Source organism: Ascidiella aspersa, chromosome 6 (genome assembly GCF_963924565.1).
Source record: "Ascidiella aspersa chromosome 6, kaAscAspe10.2, whole genome shotgun sequence".
NCBI lineage: Eukaryota > Metazoa > Chordata > Ascidiacea > Phlebobranchia > Ascidiidae > Ascidiella > Ascidiella aspersa.
In genome coordinates, this window is record NC_139452.1 from 22440518 (window position 1) to 22454047 (window position 13530).

Below are 13530 nucleotides of genomic sequence, written 5' to 3' on the forward strand. Positions count from 1 at the left end.
AAAAAGGTTGAAACAACATTTTCGTTTTACTCTGGCGTTTTTGGCATTGAATGTATTAACCAAGCCGCATTACACTAGCTCAATCAGTTTCCAGTTTCTACTGGTTCGGCAATTTATCCTACAAATGTGTATTCTGTCTATCAAAAAAACAGCAACAGAGCAGGCATTGCTGGATCGAACGAAATCGGCGCGGTCGTGTGTTTACCGGTAAGCTGTCAGGGACGCTCCGACTGTAATCAAACTTTTTTAAATGACGTCTGCGTCGAGCCAAACATGTTAACACGGGGCGAATTGAAAGGCATCGAAAGGCGGCTGTATCGCGTTTCAGCTAAGAGTCGCGTTCTGTCATATTATCCGTCGCTGTGCATTCACCGCAAGGTGACAACTCTGCTCGTACTTTAGGCAGGCTTTACACGGCTTCCAAAACGCAGTCGATTCAATAGGCGCTACAATGGACAGCGCTTTCTATTTAGGCGGGTATTTTTGACACAAGCAGCAACTGTTTGGAATTGGACGTTTTTTTGCCACGCTTACCTCATTATGGAGAGAAGTAAAACGAAAACGTCTCTCACTTACTCGGAGAACAACGATGCCCTCGTGCGCTACAGGTAAGATGGTAAACAAATCGCACAAAGAAGTAGAATTCGCTAGCGTGTTTTTTGCTGATTTCATCACAAACATTCACGTTGCTAATGGAAGCGGAGTGTTTTTGCTCGCTTTGTTTGATTAGGTGCCTGGTTGTTTTTTTTCTCATGGTGTGTATCATGATTCTCTAATCTAGTTAACTTAGTTTGGCCTTTGACCACTGCAAATATAACAAGATATTAGTTTATAAAACGATTTTTTATAAGAATAGATGTATTACTGACCAAATGACAAAAAACAGATAAATACCCATACTGAAATCACTTTTTGATTGACAGAACTATGTTGTTTTTTTGTTTACAACTACAACAATAATCTTATTCCAAACATTTTGTTTATCAATTACAAATCCAAATTAGTATCCGCAGTTGTATTAACTTTGTCCACGTCTGCAATGAACACACAAGTTTTTCTTTCGCTTTAATCTGCAGAAAGCTGGCGCCCTCCGGAATTAATCTCCGCGTTCTAATGGGCGACTCAAACAACAGCGTCGCATTAACAGGCATCGATGGTAACATCAAGATTGGCCAGCTTCGACGTCGTTTATCACCGATCACAGGAAACAACCTTTCAAGATTTCGGCTGTTTTTGGGCGGGCAGCAGCTCACAGACGACGAGCTGCTGCTGGATTACTTCAAGACATCGCATTTCTGCGAGCAGGAGTGCAGTTTGAAGCTTCGCTGTTTCATCCCGCTGCTGATATCGTCTCTCGACTGTCCGGGTTCGATGCTGTCCGAGCTGGAAGTTGCCACTTTGAACGACGAACCGGTGTGTCAAGTTAAACGAAAGATACGCGACAAGTTCCGTATCGAGTGCGACGATCAGCGGCTCTACCTTCATCCCACTGAAATGACGTCATTTTCACGCCGCCGTCCGCTAGATGACGCTAGACTACTATCCAGCTATTTTAATCCAGGTTGCGACAAAAATTTCATTGAAGTTGTGGTCGTGCAGAAGCAGCGGCCATCTTCAAACCGCCATTTCGTCAGGATCCCGATGAGAGTGTTGAAACTTAATGGGGAAGAAGTCAAAGGTGTTTCTGCGACAATTCAAAATGACAAACAAAGTTTCCCGAGTATGTTTGACCTGTGGTGGTTAACTGTTCCACTCAACATGAGCGAGATAGTGCGTAGGGATCCCACAGTAAAGGATGTTTCCCACTTGTTGTCGAAGCACATTAAGAACGTCGTGCTAAAGTCTACTAGTAGTTTTGGCATAGATGAAACCAAAAGTTTAAACGACCAAGTTAAGTTGAAGTTTTGCAACTCACGGACGCTTCATGGAGGAAGCGAACTCAACATCGATGACACGATTTACAAGTCGTGCCACTTCCGAAGTGAAGAAATGTTGTTATTCGTTGCAGACCCTTTGTTAAACGATAGAATTAACAAGTCCCCAAATGCCACCGAAAACAAAAACGCACCTTCTACTGTTGAAAAGATGAACCCAATTTTACCTTTACGACAGTACGATGACAATCGCAACCGGTTCACGATGCCATTGGAGGCCAATAAATTCCATTGGGACATCTCTCCGTCGACACCTGTCGACTGCGGTGCCAAGCCATCTGCTGAAATGGAATTCAGCGCCGTTTCCTATGCGCGGACCTATGGGACTTGGGACATTCCGAAGCACAGCAAGACCTATGTGGAGATAAACTTGGAAGGCACGTTCAGGGTGGGCGATGGTAGACTCGAAGCAATCCTGGTCAACAACGATAATCATCGCCTCGGAAGGGACCATGATATCGATGAGATCGTCACACGTAACGGAGATGTGAATTTGTACAACGAAAATGCCGAAGTCACCTATTACGTGTTTGATGCGGTAGAATTGTTGATACTTGGTCCTAGCAATCCCCTGAACAATTCCCAAAGGACGATCTCTCCGTATTTGCGCAACCCGGCAGCGGCAGCTAGCCCGCGGCGGTCACCCGCCAGTCGTTTTTCGGACGACGGACGGATGAACAAGTACAACAACCGGTTGTTGCCCAGCGCACATTTCCGTCTGCAGCGCGCGGACAAGTGCGTTCTCAAAACGAGCCCGTTGGAAAACGCGCAAGGCGACAAAACCACTTTGAGCGAAACCCTCCTGGACTTGTGGTACGTTGACCGGGAGAGGGTCACGGACGTGTCGCCGTGGCCAGCGGGGAAGTCCCGGCGCGGCCAGGCGCCAGTTTCGACCACTTGCAGTCGGGGCGTGTCGGCGGAGGGGCGGGGCTACCTGTCGGTGGTGTACCGGCGCCAGGTGCCAATTCAGACCGACGGCCAACTGCTGGTCCCGAAGGCGAACTGGGCCGACGCGCTGCGAACTGCGTTTGACTTTCGCATACAGGCGCAGTTCTACATCTGCTCGGCTCTCGACTCACAGCAAAACAAGCTTCCGGAAAGCGCCAAGTTCACTGTCCAGGTTCGTCATTGCGTCGCCAGGGTCCAGCACCGGCCGCATTTGCCGGACGTCGTTACGCCAATGTCCAGTCCCGAAATTGGAATGGAGACAAGCGTAGACGTAGCGCTTGCCACTCCGGCTTGGCACCAGGCTAACGGCCTGCCCCTTAGCGCAGCTGAATCCTTTGATATTGCGCCCCATATCTAGTGACGTTTGATTACCTAACTAAAAATGCTATACAATATGCTGTTCATGTCAACAAGAAAGCTCTTCCATCAGCAAAACTTTTTATCGTCAATAAATTAATTTCAGTAAAACTATAGAGAATCTTTGTGATATATTTAACATGAATGCTTTTACCACATCCACTAGTTAAAAAAGGAATAAACTTTGGTTTAAAGCGTTTTCAAAATAATATTTGCTTTGCATTTACGCGATTGAAATAGACAAAAAACATTTCTTTACCGCAATTTTCTTCATATAGCAAACATTACAATTGCAAATTGTCATTCAAAGATCTTTTCCAAGCATGTCAGGGTGTAACAGATTTGTTTTCAATAAAGTAAAATGCGCTTAACCTTTGAAAAAATGCCTCTAAAATAATTAACCATTAATTTATAGGTCATTTATTGTATACGTTATTGTTTAGGTTTTAATTGCATTATAATTATGTAATTATTCGATCCCAGGTGACTAGGTTGCTAATTATAAATTCTGTCGGCCGTTACAGTATGTTTGCATAAATATGTTTTAATAAAAATATCATATTAATCTTGGAGTGTTTTTGAATTTATCACCGCGAAAAAATCTGTGGGCTTAAGCTGACGGTTATGGGTAAGACTTCTTGGTAAATGCCAATATCCTTAGTAATTACAAAGCTTCCCACAGGTGTACATGTGCTTAACTATAACCCTTCGAAGTGCAATCGAAGTTCATCAGCGTAAAATACATAGGCCTATGTCTGGCCAGTGACATCATTGTAGGTTTCCGAACAATTTTGTGAACAACAACAAATTTATTGCCCGTTATTATGAAAGAAAGGCGGCCGCTTTTAAGTCTAATTTGTACGCCTTGTTAAAAATCGCTTTTAAAATCTGGACACTTTAGCAACAAAGCTGTTAAAATTAAATAATAGTAAAGCCATTGTTCCAAAAGCTCGTTGGAAAAGTTTACTGAAAGCTGTGATACTGCAACGACGTAGAATGTTTGACGAATGTGAAGCTTATTTTAAATAACATCACTTGAGATTTTAATAATCGGCCGCAAGAATGTCAAGTGCGGTGTTTAGTGCTGTTAAAGCGGGAACTACATTATTGTATTTAGCCCCTGAGCACCTCAATCACGTTTCTGTATATATATAGGAATAACTTACAGCAACATATAAGGCAATATACTTTCTGAGTCAAGTAACAAATTAAAATTGCTAAACTTGTTCGAATCAATCAAATCTTAAAATTCTAGTTCATTGTACAAATTTTGGTTATAAAAGCTAAGTTACAGCATTTCTCCAGTAAGGTTTTGCTACATCTCTAGTAATGAATAATCACCTGCAGAAGGCTATTGTCATAACCCAGTAACATTCGACCTGTGGTATAGCCTTCTTTAACCAATTAGGATCGATAACATAAAGAGGGCGCGTCACACAATAAATAAATAGGTAAATAACAATCACGCAAAAGTAGTTTTTTCAAAGTTATCCAATCAGGGCTTCATCCCTAGATTGGAAGTAACTTTTCCTTAGCTGGTGCCTCAATCCTTAAAAATCCGTCTGGCATGAGATTGGAAACCACATCGTAAGGGTCAATGCTTTCTGGTAGGTCAAACTCTCGCTTTAGTTCTCTTTAAACAAGATTTAACAAAGTATGAAAATAATGACTTTAGTGGGCTATCAAAGGCGTTAGTTTTTAGGTATCATATCAGATCAGCAAGGCTTAATTAATACCCTTTACGGTAGAACATAACGTTACAAAAATCCATAGCTTTTTACGCTTGGGCTTCGTGTTTGGAACGGCAAGACACAAAGGTGATTTCAATTATTAAACTGATAACGAAATAACTTCGAAGAACGTAATGCTTAGAACAACAATCAGCCAGCAAGGTCTTCAGACTTAACATAAAATATGCATTTTCGCATTTCGCCTGGTGAGTGGCATCTTCATTTTTTCTTTACAAATAAATAGTGAAAGTAAAACAAGTAGCAAAAATAAAGGTTAAAACTTTTATCGTGTTAAAGACTCAAGACTCTGTTGTTGAAAAAGGAACAAACCCTGTAGTTGAAAAAGATACCAAGCGTAGGTAAAATAGTCTATCCTAATAAAAGTAACTAAAAATATTTTATTTTGTCAAAAATGTTTACAATTTTTTTACGTTGATAATTTTTGTCGTTTGCCATAATATCTATACTTCAGTCTAGCATATCGGTAATTCGTCTTTTAGATTTGCGATTTGAAGAGATTTAATCGCAAGTACCGAATCAGAGGTATAGAATAATAATTTGCGTTGTTGCATAATTTGCGTTGTACCTCTAAACTAAAATTACAACTGTGCATGTCCGGATTTACCGGTTGTTGTTGTAAATACCTTAAACGTATCAGAGGGTCTCGTTCATGACTGGTAATTATAACTCTAATCCAGAATAAGTGGATTGGATACGGAAACAAAAACAAAAAAATATTCGAAAACTTTAGTAATTAATTGATGTCAAAATACTTCAGTTGTTAATTGACGTCTGTTCCGAAGCGCAATATAAACCTACAACCACGTTTTATTATCAATTTCCTGTAAAAGCGTGATTGCCATTTTATGACATTATACCACAACAAAATTAAAGTGTAGTCCGTCAAACGACGCCCAGAAATTTTAGCAAAACTCAATGCTATTTTTTAACGTTGCTCACTAAAGTATTACCTTGATACAAAGCTCGGCTTGGGATTTTCGGACTCGTCTTTTGATTTGGCCCGTACAACAACTCTCCTTCCCTCTGTCTTCACAGTAAGCTCGTTTGCCCTGCACAGCATAATAAAGATCTGACTGTTCCGTTAGGATCTTTATGAAGTGTTAAGAAAGAATTCTTACATTTTTGCAGCACACTCTTAAAGTACGTTAATTCTTTTTATAAACATTTTAAACTGGTTGCATACTGCAATGTGTAAAGGACGTACGTGTAATGGGAAATATGGAGTATATCTTGATTATTAAAAATAAAGCTTCAAGGTTGAACATGTAAACTTGGTACTTACTGAAAGCCTTTGACGTTTATCTCGACTTGGAACTTGTCCGATGAGGAGCTTTTTTCCAACTGCATGTGTCTGGTCACTGACGTTCCGCGAGAAAAACTTCCAGAGCTGTCCTCGTCATCGAAGCCTTTCAGGCCCCAACGCTGGTTCCTCTCCAGTTCGCTGAATCCTTCGTCCTCAAGGCGCTTGCTGGAAGTGCGAGGCAGCGTGTTGCTAAAAAACGAATCGCTCAGCAAAGAACGCCCCTTAAACCGGCCATCGTCCAGCCTGTGGCCGCGACTGAAGAAAGGGTCCGACCAGGGGTCGTCGTCCCAAAGTGACCGGGACAGGTTCTGGTTAAAGCCCTCAACGATTTCGTTCATTCGCTCGTCAAAATCGTCCCGCATCAAGTCGACCGCGTTGTGCTTGGTCTCGCGAACTTGGTAGGAGGATGTTTTGGCCGGCAAGGTGCTGTAGCCGTACTTCTGCTGCCTGCTGCTGCCGCTTTGCTCGAAACTGCTCTGTACCTCTTGTCTCGACCTTCTTCCGGACGCTAAATCGCGACCCTCGTTTGTGGACGAAACTTCCGACACGTTCGTTCGTTCCGTTGTGCTTCGAGACCTGCTACCGCCGCTGCTGCTGCTGCTTTTCGGCCGTTTCTCGTCTTCGAGTAGTGACGACAAAAAGGGCCATGCCTCGCGTGAATCTGACGACATGCTGACAAGCTACCTTGATATCTTTACCTGAAAATATACACCACCTAGGCGACGACGTCAGAAAACGTACACGTTGCTACAAGTCTGTGTTACAATTACACTCAGACGCGCCACACGATGATAAATGCTCAACACGCCGTACAGCCATACAGTCAATTACTAATTGGAGAGTATTATAGAAAGTTCTGGTAGCCAGTTTGCTGTCTCTCGAGACAGCCGTGTACTGCCTACCACTATAAATAGGATGGGTCGTCACAATTGACAAGATACTGTGTAACATCTCCGTGGTGAATTGCAACACGTTTAGAAATTGGAAAACTGTGCGTTGTTAACAAAATTAATATTATTGACCCATATATCACAATTAGGGCGATTATTTTTTGACTTGTCAGTAAAAGTCAAAATTTTGTCAAAATTTACACGTTAAATTTTTAATTCTCTAGGTCATTTTTTATTTTTTAGAACAAAAAATTTTCACCCTAATAATAATGCTTTAATAGGCTACACCTGGTCTATGAATTAATAAGAAGTGCCTAATTTAATTCAGTCAAAAAGGCTAGGCAAATTCGCTTGTAAATATATATAGGTTACAAATATCTGCTACAAATGTGCTTGGATATCTTTATACCATAGATAGAAATCGCTCTTCTGGTGTAAACGAAGTAGAAACCGACGTTTCGACAGCAGACACCAGCTGGCCTCATCAGGGTTAAGAATATTATCTTATGTATATTGGCAAGATAATTTTCATGTGGGCTTTCAAACTGAGCAGACTGTATAGTACTCTATTACAGCGTTGTAATGACTTAAGTTAATGACTAGACTTAAGCGCACTTGAATCACTGTTTTCGAAAGACTTGACTTGACTTAAGTCGTTTTGGAACAATGACTAGACTTGGACTTAAGTCACTGAGTCGAATCACTTGGGTTGAAATTAAGTGTTTTTATTTAACTTTGGAGTATAAAACTGAGCTATTATCTTAAATTTTGTACGTAAAACGATTAAATTGCTGCATGATGATTTATGTTCTTTTTTATTTACAATATTGCTAATAATCGGACGAGTTTACCAAGTTTAATGGTTTATCGTTTTGTTATTACATTAGTGGTTTAGTAACTTGAAGATGACTTGTGCTAATAATGACTGGACTATTTTTTGAAAAGACTTGACTTGGACTTAAAGTCATGTGTGAAACAACTATAGCCATTTAAAAAGGACTTGTTTACAACACTGCTCTATTATTCTTCTAAATAAATACGAGAATTGTAAGGAATCTGGACACAACATCTCACCAGACCAATATGTTATTTCAAAAATTGTATTAATAAATCAATCGGCAAAGAACTGGGAATAGCAGCCGGGAATAGCTGAATTATGCAAATAACAAACACAGTGAAGAAAAACGAAAATAATTAATTGAAGTCCAGGCAGAAAACGAAAAAGCAACGATAGACGTACTTAATGAAAAGATACGATTCTTTTCCTATGATAAATTATTAATTAATTTAACCTATTATATTAAATTCGGTACTTTCCTCGGACAACTGCAAACCTCAACTTTTTTACAATGGGTACAATATTAGTCATTGATGTTACAGTAACAACGGCTGGTCCAAATGGTAGTTGCAAGCACAATGCAGCATTACAAAAAAATCGAAAACAACAAAAGCGCGCATACACCTCACAGTAACAGTGCAATATGATTGGCGGAATAGAGTGAACAAAAGAAAAAGGAAATATCAACGTCGTGCCGGGCAGCCCTAGTACTTTGGCTGGCCGTTCGTCAGAAACGATCGCGTTTCATTGGCGTCCTCGCGCAAATTAAAGTCCGAGTTGCTTTCTTGCGGCAGCGAAACGTAAAGTCCGTCCGATCGCGGTTGATCGCTGGACAGAGTGCTGAAAGTACGCACAGCACTGCCCGGTCGCGATGCGCGGACTGGCGCGCTCGAACTGCTGTCTCTGTAGTGGCGATGTTCGAAGCTGGCGCGCGCTTTTTGCTGCTGAATTGAGGCCGGGACAAAGCTGTCGCGGTTGCTGTGCTGTTCGAGGCACACAGAAGAGACCCTGGATGGCCGCGGATCGATTTCCACATCAGGCGACTCGATGCTAGCGGCGGTCGGCGACTGGTGGCGGCGTCTGCGGGCGCAGTAAAACCACAAGAAGGCCACGATGCCGATGAATAGGGCCAATGCCACTCCCAGGAACGCGAAGGTGACGGCTTGAATGGCGGACACCGACGAGTCGTAGACAGACTTCGAATTGGACGCCGAGCCGCGGTCGATCACCTGCTCCACAATATGTGTCACTTTTACTTTGGTGACGTAGCGATTTTCCGAGGCTGCTGGTAAACGGCCGGCATTGGCAAGGTTTCTATCGCTGTCAAGAAAGCGCCCGACGTTGTCGGAGTGATGCACGGGGTTGCGAAACTCAGTGGACAAGCCTCTGCTCGTGGTGGTTTGGTGATGACGCGGTGGCAAGCGGCGGGTTGGCATTTCGCAGCGGACGCCCTCAAAACCGGAAAGGCACTTGCAGTCGTAGGAGCCCTTCTTGTTGACGCACAGACCGCCGTTTGCGCAAGCGCTCTCTCCAAGTTTGCTGCACTCGTCCACGTCCTGCGTGCAGTCTTTGCCGGTGTATCCGGGTGTACAGTCGCACCTGAAATCCCCGTTGATGTTGAGGCAAGTGCCGCCGTTCGCGCACGGCATCGTGTTGCACATGGATAGGAAAGCCTCGCAGTGATTGCCGCCGTAGCCTTTCGGGCAAACGCACCTGAACGAAAACGAGAGACCGATTGTAAAAGGCCGTTCTCAAGGATATCACACTTCGTTTTCTATGGCTCGTAAACGCACCCACGCAGTTTTTTTAAAAACTACTAATGCCGTAAAGTGGATTACTTAACACCTAGATCAAGCGGTCGTTAAACTAAGTCAACGCTTTTTTATCGACTTTGTTCGTTGAGCGGCTTGCTGCCACTTGTAATTATTTACAAATTCTATAAAAGGGTCCAATGAAAGAAACACACACATAAGTGTTCAACAACTGTGATCTAGCCCTTCTGAAGCTGTTTTTTGACCAACGATTACGGCATACGTATCATTAGTATTTAGAAGCAAGACTAAACCGGTATTATGATGCTTACCGTTCGCATCCGATGTTTTGGTTGCCGAAAACGCAAGTGCCGCCGTTTTGGCAGAGGTGGCTGAAATTCTCGGGCAAGTTGGTGTTGATCTTTTTGAACTGGCAGTTGGCACCGTCGAAGCCTTGCCGACAAACGCACTCGTATCCGCCGATGCCTCGGCTCACGCAAATTCCGTCGTTGAGGCATGGCTCGTGCTTGTCGCAGTAGTCGAGTGCTATAGAAATAACAAAATATAATTAATTAATTGTTGGTAGATGTTGACCACTGACGGTTTTACCGTGTATCGCTAAATATCAAATTTGCGCAAGTTATGCTTACTTGAATATTACAAACGCTTAATTAGCAAATGAAACCCCCAATGACAAACTGAATGTGTAAAATATGAAGATACCTCGCCCTTGCACGTAAATGACGACAATACCTTCAAATGGGAGCAAATATTCTTTAGACTTTCCGGCCTTAGTTAAGGTCAGTCATTAATAAGTTTAGTCAAATAGAGCTTATTAATGACTGACTTTGACTAAGACAGGAAAGTTTAAAGACTATAAAACGCCTAATTATTAAAATAAAAACTTTATGTAATACCTAAGTTGAAACTTACCGATATCGCAGTTTTTGCCGGTCCATCCTTCCTCACATAGGCACTGGTTGGCGGTTTGGCACGTGCCGTGTACGCAGTTGGCAGAAACCGTGCATTGGTTGCAGTTGGACCCTTGCCAGCCGGCGAAGCACCTTTAAGGCAAATCGCCGATTAAAATCATTTCAAAACGAATCGAACAATGGCGCCGAGCAATTAACCAGCCAGCTTAATGGGCGTGTTTGCGCGCGCGACAAAAGTTACTTATTGTTACTTACTTGCATTGTTCCTCCGGTGTGCAGTAGCCGTGCGCCAGATTGCATTGGCTCGCGCAGTCGCCCGAATCTGCAAAGAAAAAGAGAGTGGTCATTTTACTAATTGTCACCTTTGACGGAACACAGGTCGGGGTGGGCTACACCCCTGATAGCATCTGGCTGCAAATTACGCGCAAATGACAAAATTTTCAACAAAGCGCGCCCGGCTAATAGTGCCACTGGGAAATCAGACAGCTGTCGCACATACGGCCCCGACTCCAAACGGGTTCGAGTAAACGAAGCCGCGCCAAGGAGCGCGCGCGTTTAAAAAACATCGGTAGGCGGGACGTCGGCGTGTGGCAAGCGTCGGCGAAATTTCTAAGCCAGGAAATGTTTAACAGTTGCTTTCCAGGGAAAATACGCCGCGGTAGAGTCGGGCCCGGAGAAAGCCCTTTTCAGCAGCCTTGTAAACGTTTGATTGGGCGCGCAAGTCGCGTGCTTAATCAATCGCGCAAAGCATTTGGTCGATTTTGCGCGCGGCTGTGCGCTGTTGACAAAGAATCGGCGCATATGCCGTCGAAATCGAACGAGAGCGAGCGAGCGGGGCGGGCGCTCTGACCAGCGGCTGTTCCAAAAGCGAGTTTAATCATTCCCCAGAGGCGGCGCGCGTGCTTTCTCTGTATCCTCTTGTCGGGGATTGCGCGCACCGCGACAAGAACGCCATCGATTTCGATTAAACGCAGCGCTAACATTCCGCCCTCTCATCGCCACCCAACAAATAAGAGCGATTAAAATCAGGAATTTGATCCCAAATTTATCTTCGACGAAAGGCAGCTGCGAAGTTTTTCGTGTTGTGGCAAAAATTGCTTTTTTTTGTTACAACGCGCTGCTACTAATCACCACTTCATAACTGGCGGTTAGGCGCGCTATCTCGGGAGCAGTGTTTAACTTCGTGGGAAAGTGAGAGCACTGAACCTATCTGGGATTCTGTAATGACGGCAGATTGCCAGTCAAGTGGATTTCGAGTTGCTGGTCGCTATACGAAATATCGGAACGCCACGCCGCGTCCAACCCTTATGAATTGCAATGAGAAAAACCAAACTGGTTTGTAACTTGTTGCCGATAGCATTTTTCGAGAAAACGAGCGCCGGGCTGCCTTGCCCTGAGCGGCAGATAAAATCGCTCGCCGAAGTTCCCACACATTATCTGCGCACTTATTTCCAAACACTCGGTGCCCGGGCGGCCGCCGCAAGCTCGACAAAGCGCCAGGTCGTGAGAACTTTTCGCCGGTGCGCCGCGACTGCACTTGCTACTCACGTTACAGCAATTGATCGCTATTGACGCCCAATTTAGCGTAACTCGCCGTGTAAAAACAACACGCCGCCTGTGTCCAAATAATGTTTTCGAGCGAGCGGTCATTGTGCGGGCCGAGTCGCCGATGTGTTTTCAAACGGGCGCAATAAAGACTCGCGCTCGCCCAATAACATTCAACACAACGAAACAAAACTGAACGAGCGCTGCTACTATTGACTTGTATCGGTTAACACGAGCGCGCTCGCTAAGTAAAGCAGCACCCACTTACCCAGGCCGCAGGGACCGAATAATAACCGAGCTGAACCCGAGACGCTCCCTTTATCCAAGCCGAGCGCCCGTAAGATTATCGTGTTTACATTTTTAGTTTCAACACTTACCAGTTGGGTTTCCCACGACGATTCCCGCCACGGCCGCGCAGGTAATAACGACCAGGAGTCTCCTCGCGACGCGCATATGCGACTTGTTTGACATGATTGTAAGCAAAAGTCTTTCTCGTTCTGGACCGATCGTCAACAAGGTCGAAAAAGTCTTGTGGACGAAGCAGCTCTTCGTTTTAAACGTATTTGCAACAAATAAATTATTCAGCAGTCTGCTATAGCGTTCGAGTTCTACAAAAGCAAAACGCGTATGTTTTTTTAAAATGCTCATATAATTCAACCAACAGTAAACCTGTAACGGTATCGTCCCTGACATTTAACTAAACTGCAGCTTAATGACTACACTAATACAAAACATTCAATTATATCATATATAATATATAAAACTACTTTTTTAGTTACAAAATAACGTACAGCGTTACATTCGCAACACGTTGTTCTAAAGTGAAAACTTAGCGTATATTCTAACTGAGTTCTCTCTACTATAATAATTAATAACTGCGCTGCACTAAGAGTTTAAACATGTGTTGATCACACATGTCCTAAAAATTCTAAACTTTCTAATCACAAACTAAATAATCCATTGCGTAATTCTAGGCCAATGTGAGATGCGCCCAATAAACCGGGCAGCTCCTCACCACAGCACAAACTTGAGCGATGTGACTAACTTCGCCGGTGCGCGCGGCATTTTGTAATGCGATTCACTCCGCTATGCTCCAGACGTCCCTTTTCTGGACACCTGCCGTTTCGTATATTAACCTGCAGCGCGCGGCGCGTCGATTAAAACAGGGCCGCGCGTGCCAGTTTACTGCGCGATCGCGCGCGAAGAAGGCACCCAAAAGACAAAAGCAAAGAGCGTCACGACAGTTGGACAGCGTGTTGTGCGTCTGGCGTTTTAGAAAAG

At 43.7% G+C, this 13530-nt stretch overlaps 3 protein-coding genes across 3 annotated transcripts; 1 reads left to right on the plus strand and 2 right to left on the minus strand.

The window, feature by feature from the left end:
* Nucleotides 1-377: 377 nt before the first annotated feature.
* LOC146140809 (uncharacterized) lies at nucleotides 378-3798 on the plus strand. The gene is made up of 2 exons (XM_083391336.1): nucleotides 378-608; nucleotides 1077-3798. The coding sequence occupies exons 1-2, from the start codon at nucleotides 541-543 to the stop codon at nucleotides 3238-3240; spliced, it is 2232 nt and encodes a 743-aa protein (XP_083247462.1). The 5' UTR covers nucleotides 378-540; the 3' UTR covers nucleotides 3241-3798.
* A 391-nt stretch (nucleotides 3799-4189) lies between these two features.
* LOC146140810 (uncharacterized) lies at nucleotides 4190-7094 on the minus strand. The gene is made up of 3 exons (XM_083391349.1): nucleotides 6273-7094; nucleotides 5941-6039; nucleotides 4190-4872 (listed from the first exon to the last, which is right to left on the minus strand). Exons 1-3 carry the CDS (start codon nucleotides 6962-6964, stop codon nucleotides 4749-4751), a joined length of 915 nt encoding a protein of 304 aa, XP_083247475.1. The 5' UTR covers nucleotides 6965-7094; the 3' UTR covers nucleotides 4190-4748.
* A 1181-nt stretch (nucleotides 7095-8275) lies between these two features.
* On the minus strand, nucleotides 8276-12853 carry LOC146140811 (uncharacterized). Its single transcript, XM_083391341.1, has 5 exons — nucleotides 12627-12853; nucleotides 10960-11026; nucleotides 10706-10836; nucleotides 10105-10318; nucleotides 8276-9734 (listed from the first exon to the last, which is right to left on the minus strand). Exons 1-5 carry the CDS (start codon nucleotides 12718-12720, stop codon nucleotides 8726-8728), a joined length of 1515 nt encoding a protein of 504 aa, XP_083247467.1. The 5' UTR covers nucleotides 12721-12853; the 3' UTR covers nucleotides 8276-8725.
* Between the last annotated feature and the right edge of the window lie 677 nt (nucleotides 12854-13530).